Source organism: Haliotis cracherodii, unplaced genomic scaffold, assembly GCF_022045235.1.
Source record: "Haliotis cracherodii isolate W230 unplaced genomic scaffold, xgHalCrac1.p SCAF_6, whole genome shotgun sequence".
Taxonomy (NCBI): domain Eukaryota; kingdom Metazoa; phylum Mollusca; class Gastropoda; order Lepetellida; family Haliotidae; genus Haliotis; species Haliotis cracherodii.
Window position 1 is genome coordinate 50,710,525 of NW_027266319.1, and position 19,519 is coordinate 50,730,043.

General features: G+C 40.9%; 1 protein-coding gene across 2 annotated transcripts; it reads right to left on the minus strand.

Moving 5' to 3' along the window:
• Window positions 1–881: 881 nt before the first annotated feature.
• On the minus strand, window positions 882–14,857 carry LOC139445526 (serine/threonine-protein kinase Nek4-like). 2 transcript variants are annotated; one of them, XM_071226667.1, is made up of 11 exons: window positions 14,705–14,857; window positions 11,533–11,793; window positions 10,651–10,751; window positions 6,158–6,254; window positions 5,694–5,801; window positions 5,447–5,590; window positions 4,261–4,599; window positions 3,455–3,533; window positions 2,730–2,775; window positions 2,295–2,379; window positions 882–1,969 (listed from the first exon to the last, which is right to left on the minus strand). In XM_071226667.1, exons 1-11 carry the CDS (start codon window positions 14,792–14,794, stop codon window positions 1,853–1,855), a joined length of 1,467 nt encoding a protein of 488 aa, XP_071082768.1. In that variant the 5' UTR covers window positions 14,795–14,857; the 3' UTR covers window positions 882–1,852. The 2 variants fall into 2 exon arrangements, with proteins under 2 accessions (XP_071082768.1, XP_071082769.1); XM_071226668.1 differs by lacking the exon at window positions 2,295–2,379 and having other exon boundaries at window positions 1,854–1,969.
• Between the last annotated feature and the right edge of the window lie 4,662 nt (window positions 14,858–19,519).

Here is a 19,519-nt window from a genome sequence, read left to right on the forward strand (position 1 = left end):
CACGCATGTACTCTTACAGGTATTTCTGAACGATTTCTGATATAATTATAATATTTGCATGGATTTTTAATAACAGAAAAGAATTAAGCGTTTGTCTGAAGGAATATTTCATGCCGGTGTGTGTGTGTGTGTACATGTGGGGTTGTTACAGAATACTTCATGCTTGTCGTGAGAGCCGAGTAATGACGATTTATGCATGACATCCCCCATAGTGTGCCTTCATACCCCGGATCTTGCTTTTGCTGTCAAACACTGGATTGCATTAGTGACAGAACGTGACGTGACTGGAACGTTGCCAAATTCCATTCACTCCATCAAAAATATAATTCAAAGTAGTTCACCAGTATAGAAAGTGAAGCAATCCTTCGTCATTACCCCAAAACATTTCACTGTATCTTTTTACAGAAATTGATATAAGAAATCAGCATATATAAGAAATAGAATGCAGCTGTTCGCGGTTGGTTTGATCTTAAATTGCAGGGTCTCATTAATATGACCGGGGGCTGACCCAGTCGTCTAAGACGCCGTAAAGCTTTGCCAGGATCTATTCATCGTCAGTTAGATTCCCATATCCACCCTTATCATTATACTTGTTCCACAAACATGGAAACGTCTACGATCTGTCGCCATTGGCAACCCATTCCTGCCAGGTTCGCTGACTTGGTTGATGCATGTCATCGATCCCAAATGTGTGGATCGATGCGCATGATATCAATCACTGTATTGTCTGGACCAGAAACGATTTTTTACACAGACCGCCGTCATATAGCTATAATATTGCTGAGTGAGGCGTTTAACAACAAACAAACAAATAAATCTCATTTTAATGTAAATTTTACTGGCATTTAACGTTTGTGTCTCCTCGGACTGCATGACATCAGTCACCTGATTCATATCCCGCCACAGTATGTATTTCTACACCTGGAATGTTTATCAGTCTCGTCATCTGTGTCTGCTTTGATATATACAACTGTTTTTAGTTTAACTATTGTAGATAACACACGTTTTCGTTGTTGAATTTAATTATAAGGATTGATTTTTACAAAAGCGGATTCTTTACAAATGTTTTCACATTTGTTTTCCGATTCATACGTTAATGAACCGAAAAATATCCAGTCGATCCTGAAATAAAATATATCACATATTGTTTTCATGCTTGTCCCGACACAAGATATGAAACTCACCACGACATGTTTAAATAACTGTTCAGGATCTTGGTTATCATGACATTGAATTGTAATTATTATTGTATTTTTTAATACATGCTGATCACATGTTTACACAAAATACAAAATAAATTTGAAGGGTTTTTTTTCTCACTTTTTCTCGATAACCGAATTCTAGTTTTGAGCGAAAAAATCCGTAAAGAAACCAATAAAAAGGAACTTAATGCATTCAGAGACCATATCTATTATATGGTCTCTGATGCATTCATACATTAATTACATTTGCATTGAAATATGACATCCACGTCGCCGTGGGGGAGAACCGTCAAGTGGAAATCATCTGCACAGACCCAAAAGTCGAATTTGAAACAGTTGGATGTCTAAGGTAAGATACGATACATACAATGTTCCATGCAGTCATTAATGACTTTGATGCGTTGTGTATGACCTTCATTGTGATAGGTAATGCATGATTGAGATACATGTTGACGACGAAGGTGCAGATGCTTCGACCGGAAGTCCCAGAACTTTAGTTTTTACTTTAGGTTTATCAGTTCAAGCTGACTAATACCGAATTTAGAATCAGACACATTCTTGATGGCCTTTTGCAGGAAGCTGTATTTTATTCTTCCACGTTGGTCTTCCGTAGATATCAGTAGACATGGAATCCTGTTATCAGTATGGAGTTATTGTCCCTTCTGATTATCCAATCTTTTCATTCCCTTTTCGAACAGACGCAAGTACATGATTTTCTCGCCATATTCCTGGTACATATCCTCCCCGATCAACCCAACGAGATGTGCCTGCAAGTACAGAGAGATTGAATCAGTGTTGTGAAACAGACTTTATAGCGTCCGTTCGTCACGTCGAAGATCCGGATTCGATTCCCCACATGGGGACAATGTGTGAAGCCCATTTCTAGTGTCCCTCGCCGTGATATTGCTGGACTATTGATATTTCGTTGCATCAATTTGTAACTTTCTTTTACTTATTAAATGTTAAAATCGTCAACAAGTACAGACAAGACTGTATCGAGAATGAAGCCTGTATGTATTACATTGTACAGGTAAACTTTAGCTGAGCGAGTGAGTAAGCATGGTTTGACGCAGGGTTTAGCAATTCCCCTACTTTCAGTTTCCCAGCATCTGGAACCGAATCCAGGATAGAGTACGCCTCTTTCAGTTTGTCCTCTCCCAGACCTTGGGCACAGTCTCTGTTAAATAATAAGGATTATCAAACAATTGTATACAGTTCGTTACTATGGTAACCAATATCAGTACGTGATATCTCTGATTTTCAGTGTGTAAAACGACTCCAGGGCCGTACCTAAGATTCCGTATCGTATCGCCCTAGTACGTAACACGATGGAGTTTGGGTGTCAAATAGCGTTACATTTTCGTTATTTCACGTGGGGCATCATCTAAGTGAATCTTTTACGAACGATGTAACGTACAAACTGGTGTGACTACATGAACAATGGATATTCTTCTCTAGAATCCCCACGGAGATGGGTTTTTTATGAAGTATGTATTTGGATAAAACTACCAGAATGTTTAGACTCACTTCTGTAAACGCTGTATCTGGCTCAACATGACATGGGTTTCTATGTCTGAAATTGTAGATGAAAGTTCGTGAATTCTCATGAAACATTGACCTGTCTTATAAAGCCGTCTTTGAAAAACACGTCCTGCCTAACTTTGTAGTTACAAAAGTGAACCCTTATTACTTATATGGGTACAGAATGTCTGGAACAGGAAAAATGATGAAAATACGTTCCATGTTAAAGTAAGAAATTTTGTAACATAACAAGCAAATTCCGACAAATCCAGAAACAAAGACAGCAGCAGGTCATTTTCCAATCCCTGTTGGAACACGTATTGCAGACGCGGGATGATCCGGGTTAGAATATGCCTTCAGCAATCCATGCTTGTCGTAAGAGGCCACTGACGGGATCGGGTGGTCATGATCGCTGACTTGGTTGTCGACGTATCCCAATTGTCCGGATCGATGTTCACGATACCCATCACTGGATTGTCTGGTCTAGACTCGATTATTGACAGACCGCCGTCATATAGCTGGAATGTGGCGTTATACAACACATACACAAACACGTAATGCGGAGAGGATTATTTCGTATGCCTCGGATTAAGGAGCGTGGATTAATATTTGAACCTAACAATGTAATATCTTGCTCTTGGAAGACATTCCTGTGAGATGTTCCATTCATCTCGTTTTTTCACGTTACTGTAAATCATGCGATACAGCTGTAATTATGCTAGGCTGCAAACCTTTCCTGGTTGATGTCCCCTTGCCCCCTGTACGGTCCCTGTCCGAAGCCGGCAAGTTGGTTGCAGCGTTGAGTGTGGTCTGAAATAACAACTAACTTCATCAGGGATCTTCACCTGTATGGCTTCCATTAGCTGCCAATAACTGAATGAATGAATGTTGTCTAGCGATATTCCAGCTATATAACGCAGCTTGTAAATAATCGTGTCTAGAAAACCAGCGACTGGAACCATGAACAGTGACCCATCGACATCAGGTCACGAGGACACACAATCTGCAATCTACCCAGCCTGACCACCCGATCCAATCACGTCGACTCTTAGGGACCGAACGAACATTTGATATTCAGTTTAACATTTCCCTGCATGCAAGTGTACATTTTAAGTACACAACTCATAAACAATCTCAAATGCGTAGTTGGCCAACAGTATTGTATTTCTGCCATATATTCGACTTTTATTATGAGCTCCAAACATTGCTGACATCATTATTATCCGACCCGTGAAGATCCGGGTAGAGAAAAGGTCTTCAGCAACCCATACTTGCCGTAAGAGGCGACTAACAGGATCGGGTGGTCAAGCTCGCTGACTTGGTTGATGCATGTCCATCGTATCCTAATTTCCTAGATCGATGCTCATGAATACCAATCACTGGATTGTCTGGACCAGACTCAATTATTTACAGACCACCGTCACATAGCTGGAATATTGCTGTGTGAGGCGTTAAACAATAAACAAACAAAGCATAAATATCGTGACGACTAGACATATAGAATGAATATCGTGGTGTCCATGGCATTAATACTCACATCGGGAGACTGTCCCATTTTGCCCATCAAGCCCAGCATCACTGCCTGCATAACGGCCGCATGACCTGGACTCGGGTTCAGATCGACTGTCTTCTCCTCAACCTTCATCCTAGGCATGTGTCTGTTCGCTTTGATGGTTTCGTATAGATCCGAGGGTGAAGGCCGACCCAACCTCTTTCTGTGCAGCACGAGAGAGTCTATAGGAATACATATATCCTGTTCTCTGAAGGACTGGGAAGTGTTCAGCTCCACAGCCTGGAACATCTTGGAGACGTCTACAGTCGACTCACCTGTTCCCCACTTGGTCCTGAACTTAAATTTCTTCATAATTGTTCTGGGCTAAACATAAGAGTAAATCATGTTGTTATAAAACGGTGGCTGACAGCACAATCCACGCCATCGTCCAGGTCCCACATTGTAACCACCCGATACTCATTAGTCAACTATATTGTTTGTTTGAGTTTTAATGCCGCACTCAGCAATATTCCAGCTATATGACCGAGGTCTGTAAATAATCGAGTCTGGACCAGACAATCCAGAGATTGATATCATGAGCATTGATCTACGCAATTGGTATACGATGACATGCATCAACCAAGTCATGATCAAGCCTGGCCACCCGATCCCGTTAGTCGCCTCTTACGACAGGCATGGGTTGCTGAAGACCAATTCTAACCGGGATCTTCACTGGTCAGTCAACTACTATGATAAGGATGGGATGTTGGGCATCTAGCTCTGCCCGGGGATTCCCACGGGGTACATGTTATCAGACATGCACGATAATATGACACCACATATTTCCAGATCTCCTGTTAATATTTACTCCTTCACCGTTATTTAAATACTGCCAATACGTTCTACCCTTGGAGTACGTGAAGGCATTTGATTTAACGCCGCTTTGAACAGTATTTCGGTTATGGGATACAATGGACTCTCGTGTCAGACATTTGTGATGAGCATGCAAAGGGCTTTGTCGAAGATGCAGGCCTTGGGTGTTTTGTTTTACCCTGGCGATAAGGTGTTGATAAGCCAAGAAATATAATCAAGGCGAAATTGTTATTCGAACCTACGATCATATGTTTCTCGCATGCCCATGAGACCCAATTCAGCACAGACAATTGTGCGCCTCAAATAACTTGACCACCCGCGCCAACTTTGTACCCTTGCACCTGCCCAGTGTACATACCCTTTCAAGGTTGTCACCAAACTCCTTGATCGGGCTGTGGTTTAGCAGTTCTTCAGCACCTGGTCGTTCATCCGGGTCCCTGTCCATCATCGACTTCACTAGTTGGCGCAGCCCAACACTATAAGATGCATGTATCGAAGGAACCTATGACAGATGAACGATGCTGTCAAACCTGACTGATGCTCTGGAGATGTTTCAAAGCAAATGATAATTATATCGGGTAACTGTTATTTCAGTTTCAACCTACTTTCCCCGCGACAATTGTATAGATGAGGCATGACATATTCGTGGCGTCGAAGGCATGTTCTCTTGTCGCCATTTCGTACACCACACAGCCGAAACTCCAGATGTCGGTCTGAAACAAAATGTGGAGAGATAAGGGACCAGCCAGGTTTGAATGGATTGTTGTATTGTTTGTTGTTTAACGCCGCCCTAATCAGTATTTCAGCTATATGACGGCGGTCTGTAAATAATCGAGTCTGAACCAGACAATCGTAATTTGTTTGTTTGTTTGTTTGTTTGTTGTTTAACGCCACACTCCGCAACATTCCAGCTTTATGACGGTGGTCGGGGATACGATGACATGCATCAACCAAGTCAGCGAGCCTGACCACCCGATCCCGTAAGTTGCCTTTTACGACGAGCATAGTTGCCTCTTAAGTGTCTTCCCGGGTGGTTAAAAAGGTTTCTAAAGTTAAGGAAAAGGGCTACCTTGTGGTCGTATCCTTTCATCTGGAATATCTCGGGACTCATGTAGAAGGGGGTTCCTGCCATTGTTGTTGCCATGCCCATCCCATTATCAAGAATCCTACAATGAATATGTTCAGTTCATATTTCTTACAAGTTCTTTGGCTGAATCGACTTGCCACATAGAGCTTAAATGTGTTGTGTGTACGTGATACTTGCATGTTACGTGTTCGAAAACTTGTTATGAGTCGTATATAGAGATTGTTATTCGAGCCTGTGTGTCAAACTGATTTTACGGATCGAATGTCAGAATGTTTGTATTTCTCGAGTTTCGTAAAATCAGTGTAACACACGAGCGAATGAAATAACTTATTTTTCTCCCATAACAGGGCTTGATCTTCAATCGCCAGCAGTGGTTTATTCGCAGTGGTTTATTTTTTTTCACCCAATCTGATTGGCTGGCTGAGTGTGGAGAGTTGTGTCATCGCGTTTTGATTGGCTGGCTAAAAATGCAGTGGTTTATTTTTTTTCACCCAATCTGATTGGCTGGCTGAGTGTGGAGAGTTGTGTCATCGCGTTTTGATTGGCTGGCTAAAAATAATTGACGGCACTATTTTCGGATCGAGGATACCCGAGGTCGTCTTGTACAGGAAATCCCCAGCTGTCAAAACAGTACCGTAGTGACAATGTTTCCATTGCCGAAAGTTGGTGAATGAGAGAAAATATGTGGGTGAAGAAGTGGTGTGATATGTGGAGATATTCTTCCCAATGTACCAGATTCAGTTGCAGAATGAGAAGACGGTAGCCGAAGCGAGATACCGCATCGTTATTAGGGGACCAGGTGTCCTGATGAAATGTCAATCCCGGGCCATGACGTTGCAGGAAAGGAATGACCACAGGCCTTAGAATCTGATCTATGTAGCCAACACCGGTGAGATTGCCCTGAACAACCACCAAAGGGGTTCGGTGCCGTGCTGTTATCCCACCCCAAATCATCATAGAGCCACCTCCAAAACGATTCCTCTCCACAATACAGTTGCGTGCATAACGTTCTCCCAAACGCCGGTAGACACGTTGGCGCCCGTCACTGTGGGAAATGTTGAACCTCGATTCATCTGTAAAGACAACATTTCTCCACCATATTCGAGGTTGGCGAACATGATTTCGACACCATCTTAGACGGTTGACTCGATGACGGTGTGTCGTGGTCGAATCCCGCACTGACATAAACGATTCCTGACAGTGTTGGGATGGATACGACGCAGTCCAGGAATTGTCTGGGACGTCGTTACTGCGGTTTGGAACCTGTGTCGGAGATGTGTAACTCGAATCCATCTGTCCTGTCTTGGCGTCGTTACTCGGGGACGTCCTGAACGTGGGTGGTCGGCAACGTCATTTGTGTTCTGATAACGCCTCACCAATGCCGATATCGTGTTACGATGGCATTGGAAATGTGTTGCCACCTGTTTTTGCCTCATTCCCGCTCGGATCATTCCAATGGCTTGACGCTGTGCAGCTGTCAATCTTGGCATGATTTGCTTGTGATATGCTTGTGTCTGCGCCTGAGAAGTTTTGAATTTTTGAATGACCACAGATCATGCTTTCCAAAGTGACAGCGAATTTTGAGTTGCACATGATGTGTACAGCTGCACAGGATGCACGTGCAGTAACACATTGCACGTCCATAGGCCCTCATCAATGACGTCATATCGCATGGCACGTGCATGAGCGTTTGAATGTTTCCAATAAGTGCTGTGTTCAAACCTATATTTCATATATGGACGGTGTGCCCTTATATCTATATTTTCTCCGTGCACAGTTTCTTAATGTGGCTAGTATATATAAACTCCAGAAAGTAATATATGTATTTATATTTTTTCTTAACTATTTTGATTTATTATAGGGAGCAGACAAAATGATGAAGATAAAGATGGATGGCACCAATCAACCTTACTAGGTTTATTTTTTTCAAAAACAATATCCTTTTTTTTCAACAATGATGTACATTTATGCATCTTAAAAAAAAATTATGTTTTACATAGGATGAAATAATCTGAAAATTAATTTCATATTATTAGTTTTAGGTAGAAACTCAATATCACAGTTAATTATTTTCAGAATTAACAGACAATACAGAGTATTAAGACATGTAGAACTAGGTTCGTCTCAAGTATATTCTTTAAACCAAAGATTTATTATTTACCATGATTACTGAAAAAACTACTTCTCTAATAATGTAATTGTTATATTATCATAGCAGATAAAGAGCCCCAATATGCATAGCTGGATTAATTTTAATGATAATTATTTACCATTTCTTGTGATGATAAACAGGACATATGTCAAAATAAGAAATGTATTTTTATTTATTATTCTCCCATTACAAGGTTTACAGCGGTTTAATTTTTTCACATATCTAATTGGCTGCCTGGTAGTGGAAAGCTGTGTCGCTATTTTAATCAGAGACCTTAAAATATTCAGAACATGGTAAGTAAAGAAAAACTCAAATTTATTGGTGATGAAGAAATGACCAACAAGAGGTCCTCTTATAACATTTTACCATAAACCTCATTTCTTTACATTAGCAATATCTAATTTTAATTTTAATACATTTTACAAAAGAAATCACATATGAACAGGTCACTAAAATACATATTTATTATAATGTCTTGTTTTCATGAAGATAATAAGAAGAAAATGTTAAGTTTAAATCTTAACTTCTGATCTGATAAAATAACAAAAGCATAAAGTTTGGAGGTAACTTTTGCAGTCAAACAATGTAAAATTACAAGGGAATTAAAATGCAAATATTTGTAGAACTACTGAAATGATAATTTATTGTTTACATATATCCTATGTATTTATGGTTCACATACAATAAATTATTGTGCTTGTCAAATTCACATTGTTTCTTGTCATTCACAAATATGGGGAAATTAGATGACTCATTTCGTAACATTTTTGGTGTCATGATGTTAAATATAATGTTGAAAAGAAAGATTGTTCACTGAACAAGTTTTATATATATATAAAAAAAAGGACGACATGAAATAATCATCATTTTACATTTTAAAATTATTCACTGTAAAATTAGTTTTAAAGAGGAAAATTCGTCCAAAGATATTACAATCCATTGATGGATTTGAGAAGATGTAATCAGCTGATCAGTTGCCTGAGTTGGTATTTATAGAATCTAGCCTGATCAATCCTGCTGACAGTTCCTTTGGGATCTTGTTTTTCGTTAACAGTATTTTACAATATATAAGACAATATTTAATTTTCTCTTAATGGGGTTTATAACATTTGTTTCTAGCGAACAAATAAACGAATAACTTATTTACATACACTAAAAGGTGGGCCTATTAAGTGTTGCGCATTGAGAATGATAGTCACGGCGAGACGAATGCAAATAAAGTTATGGGCCAAGTAATCCAAAACCATTAACAAATATCAATCACATTACTAATTCTCAAAACGTGACTCCCATCAGCTTTTAATAGTTTACAAAAAACATAACATGAATGCTAACAAGTGGGTTGCCTGTCACGGAAAAGTCGTGTGAGTTGTTTTCGCTAGATCCTTTTTACCTGTTTATGGTGCAGTTGTATTACTTAGCATATTCGGAAACGAGGCTAGGGGGAATCCCGAGTGGTTACTAAACACGGGAAATCTTCAACTACGAGCTCGACTTTTTATGGCGTATTGTTATGGGAGAAAAAAGCAATTGTTATACTATGATAGCAGATAAAGAGCCCCAATATGCATAGCTGGCTTTATTTTAATGATAATTATTTAGCATTTCTTGTGATGATAAACTGGACATATGACAAAATAAGAAATATATTTCTATTTATTATTCTCCCATCACAAGGTTTACAGCAGTTTATTTTTTTCACATAATCTAATTGGCTGCCTGGTAGTGGAAAGCTGTGTCGCTATTTTAAAAAAACTCGTGTGAAAACTCGAGTTGTCTTCGCTAGATCCTTTTTACCTGTTTATGGTGCAGTTGTCTTACTGAGCATATTCGAAAACGAGGCTAGGGGGAATCCCGAGTGGTTACTAAACACGGGAAATCTTAAACTGCGAGCTCGACGTTTTATGGCTATTGTTATGGGAGAAGAAAAAAGCCTTATTCTAATCGTGACCGATTAATCACTCGTGTGTAGATTTTTCGGTAACAACCGAACGCAGTGGTTAATCATCGATATCAGCCATTATAATCTTAATTCGGATAGAAAACCACAATTTTCGAATGACGTCAAAAATCTTCAGTTATGACGTCGTTTCTAGTGTGACGTCATTCTAAACTTTTGTCACAATAATATTTGAAGACCATGACGTAGACAATACATTGGGGTGATATTTGCACTATTGCACATACGATTTTTAAAAAGCGCTCGGTTCCAAATTAAAATAAGAGGTATCTACACTACAGTGGGAGTACATCAAATTTAAAAACACAGTAGGTTTATCTCCAAATTGTTTCTGGACAAGATGAGTCTCCCAAGTATTCATACCTTGCAATTCCGAGGTCCCCCAGTTTAACGTCCCCCTCCCCACTCAGGTAGATGTTCTGGGGTTTCAGGTCCCTGTGCAGGATGTTCATCCGATGCAGATACTGCAACATTTAAGGATTGACTGTGTATTTGTTTCGGTTCATTAAGGTATGAATCGAAAAACCAATGTGCAAACTGTATGAATCCGCGTAGCGGATTCTTACAAAGGTATTTCAGCCATATAGTGACCAGTGACAGAGAGGTGGTGCTTGTATGTTTTTCACAAAAAAGCGCCATGCTTTCCTTATGCCCATCCTCGATTATCCAGGGTATTATAATCGAGGGTATCTTATGTCTTATTCAACATACAAAGGGGCGATTTGTTAATGATGGTTGTTAGTTTATGGTTTTGCCCGTGAATTGTGAATTGACATGAAAATGGGATATGTAAGCTGTTGACCTGATCATTTCATAAAATAGATTTCTGATGATTTCATATTGCCAATTAACCAGTTGTGAACCAATACGATCTGTTCGAAAATATAACAAAGGACCTATAGGCCTTAAGGCGTTGCGTCCCTTAGCCGGCCACGATTCTGTTGTCGTGAAACGTGTAGAAATAGTAAAGGTCGATAAGCTGTGATGGAACTGAAATTAAAGCGCCGTTAAACCCAACTCACTCCTCTCCTCTGACCAAACATAGATGTCATTTTAAGATCCACCACACCCAGGGTATATTACCTCCCATGCTAGGGCGGTGGGGTACCAAGGTGGTTAAATCCCATGTTCGTCATGCCGAAGGCCTGGGTTCGATTCCCCACATCTTGTACTTGTGTCCCCAGCCGTGCATGGCATGGCTGGAATATTGACAAATACGGCGTAAAAGCATACTCATTCACTTACCTCTAATGCTAAAGCCGTCTGATACACCCAACACACGATCAAGTCTTCCGGCAGTTTCCCGCTGGAGTCTTCCAGGAAGTGGGACAGATCCCCGCCCTCGCAGTACTCCGTGAAGATGAAGAGGGTGGACCCGTTGAAGGTCGAGGCCACGTAACGCACCACGTGATCATGGTCCAACTCTCGCATCAGATTGGCCTCCTTCTCGGCACTGGCCCTCTCTTCGGAGTTGGCTTTTGACAAATCCACAGTTTTCAGGGCGAACTGGTGGTGAGGGGAATAAGGACTGAATTATATAGACTGATATTATGTTGAAAATTCTTGAAAAGAATATGCTTCATACTGTTTTAGACTGTAATCTTGTTTTAGTTAAACTTATATGGGGTTTAGCTGAAATAATATCTTATCTCCAGACAAAAAGTGGTTGACGTCTATTCGACGAATTTAGCATAATGCTGTACCGTGCTAAAATTGAAGCAATAAATCAAAGCGGCGTTCAACGTATACCAGTACATAGTACAGTGTGTGTGCTGTTCATCTGACCCAGATTGGGTTTACAGACAGTCTTGACATAGATAGAGTATTACAGCGTGCCTTTGATTACTACATTTTTAGTGACTTAAGTCAACTGAGGTTCCCACATTTCTGGCATGTATCAACCAAGTCAGCGAGCCTGACTACCCGATCCCGTAAGTCGCCTCTTACTACAAGCATAGTCGCCTTTCACGGCAAGCATGGGTTGCTGAAAACCTATTCTAACCCATATCTTAACGGGTATTGATATCAATGAACATACCCGTATGAACACCAACAGTTTAAATATTAGTTATTGTAACACACACATTGAATTGATGTCCGGGATCAACGGTGTACAGAAAGTAGTTAAAGTATTTTGATTGAATTAAATTCACTGATTATAAAAGGAAAGGCTGGGATTGTGAAGGTGTTAGAAATGTGAACCATTTAATATACATAGGTTTTGTCATACTTCGACACGTGCACATGCGTCTGCATGTTTGTAAAGCTTATTGTAAATGAAATTGGGTTTAACGTCGCGTCCAAGATTATTGCACTTATATAGCGACGTGCATGTATGTGTGTGTGTTTGTGTGGCTGCTTGTACTAGTCCGGACTGATGCCGATTTATAGTGCTAGCTCACTGTGATACCATGCCGCAGTTTAACATGAACACCCCACTCAAACAGTATACTGACTCCGAGCCGACCAGTCCTTGTTTTAGCCCCTTAATGTCGAGCGCCAGAGAGGGTAACAACAAGTACCATTTTTTAACGTCTTTTGGTATGACGCGGCCGTGGATCGAACCCCGGACCTTCCGCTCTCTGGGTGGACGCTCTACCACTAGACTACGGAGGCGGTCGAGCTTATTGTAATTGACACATGTAACAAGTGTTCGAAATAGGGGTCGACCCGGAGGCCCGTAAAAGGTAGAATTCGTATCGGGCCCGTAGTTTCAAATGTGTATGGGTCCTTATGGCCTACACTAAAGTCTTGATTTATCTTTCACAATACCCTGCATTTATTGTAATGAGGGCCTGAAGCGTTTAGTCAGGGCCTGCAGCTTCTAAAGTGCGTGTGTCCTGATGGCAGCCTGGTATTTTCTTTTATATTTCGAACATTCAGCCAGGTCTCAAAGTGGTGCGCATGTAAGATGAATTTGTTAGTTTAAAGCACAAACATTCGAAGACTTGTTAAAAGGGTCTAGTAAGTTTGATTCGAGTAATCCAAAGACCTGTTTGTCTGCTAACCCAAATGTTATGTATGATGTATGTTTCACTTCCTTGTCACGCAAGGTACTAATTACAACGTCTAGATCTCGGCTGAAAAATGGACACTATTCGGGGTAGCACGGTCTCTCTATACGAAGGTATCCGCTCCTTCGTGGCTCGCGTGCAGGTTTGATCCCGACCACAACACCCGCAAGAGTGAGTGAGTGTGGTATACGCCGCTTTTAGCAATATTCCAGCAATATCAAGGCGGGGGACACCAGAAATGGGCTTCAAACATTGTACCCAAGAGAAAAATCGAACCCAGGTCTTCGGCGTGACGAGCGAACGCTTTAACCCTTTGGTTACCCCACCGCCACACACCCGCAAGAGGTGGTGAGTTCTGAAAGTCAGGTTCAAACTTTGTCACCTCACACAATGCAACCCGTGAAGATCCGGGGTAGAATAGGTCTTCAGCACCCAATACTTGCCGTAAAAGGCGACTATGCTTGTCGCAAGAGGCGAGAAACGGGATCGGGTGGTCAGGCTCGTTGATGCATGTAATCGATCCCAATAGCGTGGATTGATGCTCATGATATCAATCACTGGATTGTCTGGTCCAGACTCGATTATTTACAGACCGCCGTCATCTAGCCGGGGGGCGGTCGGGTAGCCTAGTGGTTAAAGCGTTCGCTCGTCACGCCGAAGACCCGGGTTCGATTCCCGACATGGGTACAATGTGTGAAGCCCATTTCTGGTGTCCCCCGCCGTGATATTGCTGGAATATTGCTAAAAGCGGCGTAAAACTATACTCACACACTCACTCAACTTGCCGGATTATTGCTGAGTGCGGCGTTAAACAACAAACAAACAAACAAACAAACAAACCATAAACAATGCAATTTCCAGGTTTATCAAAGTATTTCCGGTCATATAACCCATGCAATCAGACAATCGAGGGTATATGTTCTTTGCCAAAACATCAGAGAAGACGCCATTACCATAGAGACACGTCTTGTAAGTCGTTACCCAGATTCGGAACAGCACATTACTGCCATGCGTTGTCGTACTACGGTAACGGAGAAGGGCGGATAGACGGCACGTAAACACATGCACTAACTATAAACCATAAAAGATTTAAAGCATTGCCGGCATATGTGTTATGCATTATTTCTGGTAGTTATTGTCGTGAATATGGACAATATTCATCCGTGAAATATTCAGTGACATCATGAAGATCTCTGCGTTCTAAAGAAAACAAATTGTAACAATGACACGTGAATTTCCGAAACAAGTTTTAACTTGACGTAGTGTATGTATTCATATGCAATACATCGACAGGTGTCAAACCCTCTATGTTACAAGCTTACACCACTAGGCGCTGTGTTACAGCTTGGCACTGTATCAACAAACACGATCACAAAACAGAAGGCAAATAAACTGTACATTACCCATTCCTGTGCTGTTTTGTGTTTGATGAGGTAAACTGTTCCAAACGCCCCCTTTCCCAGCTCCCTGATGATCTGGTAGTCCGACCCCATGTTAATAGGGGTAGTGAGTTTCTCTGCTCTTATTCCACGCACAGTACGCACGTTCTTTGTTGCGGTACTTCCGGGTCCAAGCTGAGTGCATGAATGGCCCAGGTAGTATTGATTGGTTGTTCTTATCAACCGTTCAAATACAGATCTTAAGTGCAGGGTTTGGTACAATAAATCCTGTAATCTATTGCGTCTTTACCAGGACTACCTATGCTTTTACGAGGTAAAGAATGTGTGCTATCTCCCACTTACCGGATCTCCTCCAAACGACGCCCAGACGATGCGGCGTCTATTAAAAGATCTGGCCCCCATTGCTCGACAGCCCGTGAACAATGGCGGGGGCATTAATTTACTGTTTCACTAGACCCGGGCCGTGAAGATCCAGGTAAGAATTGGTCTTCAGCAACCCATGCTTGTCGTACGTAAGAGGCGACTAACGAGATCGGGTGGTCAGGCTCGCGGTCTTGGTTGATGCATGGCATCGTATCCCTATTGCGTAGATCGATGTTCATCATGTCAATCACTGGATTGTCTGGTCCAGACTCAATTATGTACAGACAGCTGTCATACAGCTGGAATATTGCTGACAGCGGCGTGAAACAACAAACTAAACTAAACCCGGTCTCTATTTCTTCGCGAACCTTGAGAAATGGAGATAATTAATCAATTTACCGGAGAAGAATTCATGATTTATACATTCACGACCGAATCGGCCGCTATGCCCCGGTGTTGATCATACATCTATTCCCGATTATGTTTCTGGGTTTGTCAGCACCATACCCGTGCTCGTGGATTGCACCGAAGTGGTAAACGTTCAAGATCTAGACCTGCATCACTTGGGGCTTTCCTCCCGCATTGAGCTGACACGCCGTGATATAACTGGAATGCTGTTAAAAGTGGCGTTAAACCTATCTCACCTACTCACTCATACATCTTTTAGAGGAAGTACGGTATATACTTGGAGACGTTGGTATTCAATTGTTAATATGAAATTGAGTGTTCTGCGTTGACTTGTTTACGGGCGTGTCGTGAGTTCGTCTGGCGCTACCTGTATGTTGGCTGTATAGAACTAAGAGAAACGAGACAATCACACTTGCGTCATTTAGACGTGTCAGGATCCTATGGCCGGGGGTTCGAATCCCAGGTTCGTCCTGATTATGACCCTTGGTATGGCGGCACCGTGGATCTCACCAAAGTGGAAAACTTCTACAACATGCATCACTTTGGACTTGCCTCATCTGGATTAAGCCTGAACAATTAAACCAAAACTCACTCACTCACTCTCTTGGGACACGTACATTGTAAACATGATATTATTATATATGACTTGTTGAGACATGACAAGAATTCAATAACAGATATATAAGGATTGTGTTTTCCATACTGTACAAACTTATAGGTTATAATAGGGGCGGTCGGGTAGCCTAGTGGTTAAAGCGTTCGTTCGTCACGCCGAAAACCCGGGTTCGATTCCCGACATGGGTACAATGTGTGAAGCCCATTTCTGGTGTTCCCCGCCGTGATATTGCTGGGATATTGCTAAAAGCGGCGTAAAACACACTCACTCACTATAGGATATAATCAAAGGGGAAATGTTGTTACAACTATTACTGATTATGACTTGTGTATTGCGCGATTATGTATTTCTTGTTGAGCTTTATTTGAAGACTTGACCTAAACGTATTGCAGGCAAAATAAAGAAATGTGTGTCGTTTTATTCAAGTAAAAGGGTAGACTACCTTCCTATTTTGACCTTCTTAGAATGACTTTATTGGTTTTTTTAGATAGCTTTTGTTTACATGTGAGTGAGTGAGTGAGTGAGTGAATGACCAAACGATGTTCCAAGTCTACAGTATATGTGTTCACTTTGTTTAACGCCGCACTCGGTAATTTTCCAGTTATATGCGGGCTGCCTATAAATAGTCGAGCCTAGACCACACAAACCATATATTCTGATCAACGGTCCACAATGTCAGATTACGATGCCACTAATCAACCAATTCACCGGATCCATTCAGTCGCCTCTTGCGACAAGCACAGGTTGTTGGGGACAATATTATATACCTGGTATCCGCACGTGTCGAGTTCAAAGAGAAAGAGAATATTTGTCACACATTGTGTACTGAGATTAACAGACATCCTAAGAATAGAAAGGGGCATTGCTCAAAGAAATAACTAAAAATAAGAGGTAAGAAAAAGGAGATAATAATAAGACGTAAAACAGACACAGAATTTCTGTGACTTTGAGAACAGTAACAATCAAGCGTCCTTAAATAATCCACTGTCAGTGTGACCGTGTCGTTAGACCTTCAGGTTGTGTGAGCGTGTGCGAATGTGTGGACATTATGTATTTATTGTATTTGGGTTGTTTTTGAAACCACACATAGACACAGTATACTGTACCCCACTCAGACACAGTATACTGACTGCGAGCCGACCAGTCCTTGTTTTAGCACTTTAATGCCGAGCGCCAGGCAGGGTAACAACAAAAAACATATTTGGGTATCCTTGGGTATGACGCGGCCGGGGATCGAATCCCGGACCTTCCGTTCTACCACTAGACCACGGAGGCGGTCTATTTACAATTGAACACAAACAAAATACGATCCCCAACTTGTTTCATCCATTTCACCAGGGAGAATGAACGACAAAAAAACACCGAGATATTATAAATTGAAAATTAGCAGGAATATCTAAAATTATAGACAAGTCAAGAATATATAACCATTACGGTGTTATTTAAATAGTTTGTAGAGACAAAAAGAAAAAGTAAAATGTGAATGCCAAATAAAGGTACAATTTTCCTAATCTGGTATAAAATAAACAGTCAGTGAGTTTGATGTAACGCCGCTTCGAACAGAATTCCTATTATATCACAGCGTGTCAGCTTGATGTGGTAGGAAAGTCAGACGTTTACCACTTTAGTGAGTGAGTTGGGTTTAAAGCCGCTTTTAACGGTATTCCAGTTATATCAAGGCGTGTCAGCTTAATGTGGGAGGAAAGCCCAAAGTGATACAGGTCTCAGACGATTACCACTTCGGTGCAACTCACGAGCACGAGTATGTTGCTGACAAACCTAGAAAAATGATCGGGGCGAACCGGGATTTGAACCCACAATCATAGGTTTCTGGTGTGTCCAAGGGACGCGACTCTGTACAGCGTAACCTCCCTTGTCCCTGCCACTTTAGTGACACCCACGAGCCCGGGTATGGTGCTGACAGACATAGATACATGATGTTGAAAGCTGTTCAATCCCTTTATCAAGATGTGAGGTGTGCAGTACGCGTGAATGATTATATAACAGGCTCTTTTAATGTTTCCAAGGGTGTTAAGCAAGGTTGCAATTTGTCACCAACACTATTTTATATTATATAAATGATCTAGCCACGGAGATAACGAATCTCAAATGAGGTGTACCATTGGATAACGAAATGTTATCCATTTTGTTATACGCTGATGATATTGCGTTGTTAGCACCAAAGGAAACATATCTCCAAACTATGTTAGATATTGCAAGTACTTGGTGTTTAAAATGGCGTATTAGCATTAATGATGACAAAACCAAAATTGTCCACTTTCGGAAGAAATCCTTTGTTAGATCTTGTTATCAGTTTTCATGTGGCAATACTCACATTTCTTATGATAGGGCTTACCGTTATCTAGGATTGTGTTTAAGCGAATATTTAGACATGCACAAGAGCTTTGTAAGTCCGCTAGTAGAGCGTTATCTGCTCTATACACTCATTATATTTATGCTGGTGGAATGTCATATGATGTTTTTACGAAGTTGTATAAATCGCTGGATGAACTAGTTTTGTTTTATGGTGCCAGTATATGGGACTTACATGGTGTTAAAGAAGTTGAGGTTGTGCACAATAAGCCTGCCAGGATGTTTCTTGGTTTAACTAAATCTGCTCCTGTTCTTGCAAGTAGAGGGGATATGGGCTGGTGCTCAGTTTGGCTACTCAGAAAATAGAATGTTTCAGATATCTTTTCAGACTTAAATCTATGTAGCAAGAGCGTCTGTCTAATATTATTCACCGATGGTCTGGATGTTTTACCACATCTAGCTAGGGATAGTAAAATAATGAAACTTTTGAACCAATATACTAGTAATTGTACTCACTGGAAATCAGATGGGGTGTTAAACGCTATGTTAGGTATATGAAAAACGTTTGATCTCAAGATGACGCAGTTAATTGGCACACTTCGCTTCGGAATGATACGGGTAATGTGAATGGAAATAAGTTACGTACCTACAGAAAATATGTACACCTTCAGTTGATTTCTATGTAAAAAAACATTTTCTTTAGAGACCACCGCCGTATTTTAGCCAAGTTTAGATGTGGAATTTTACCATTGTTTGTTGAGACAGGCAGATATTCCAAGCCTCCTCTACCACTATCGGAGAGGTTATGTAAATATTGCAATTGTGATTTTGTGGAAGATGAATGTCATTTTTAACTACAATGCAGTTTTTCTGAAGATTTACGGCATGATTTATATTGTGCAGCTGAAGAAAACAACCGGAATTTTAATGTGATATGCGAAGAAGAGAAATTTAATTACTTAATGAATTCAAACGTTTTATAAAAATTGCTTGCCGCAATGCTGTTTAAAATGTTAAGAAACGACAATCGTCGCCAAGATTTCAAATTACCTCTCTCTCAATCTATCCTTTATTTTTCTTTCGTTGTTGAATCGATGAGTTTGTTATTGTTTCCTGTG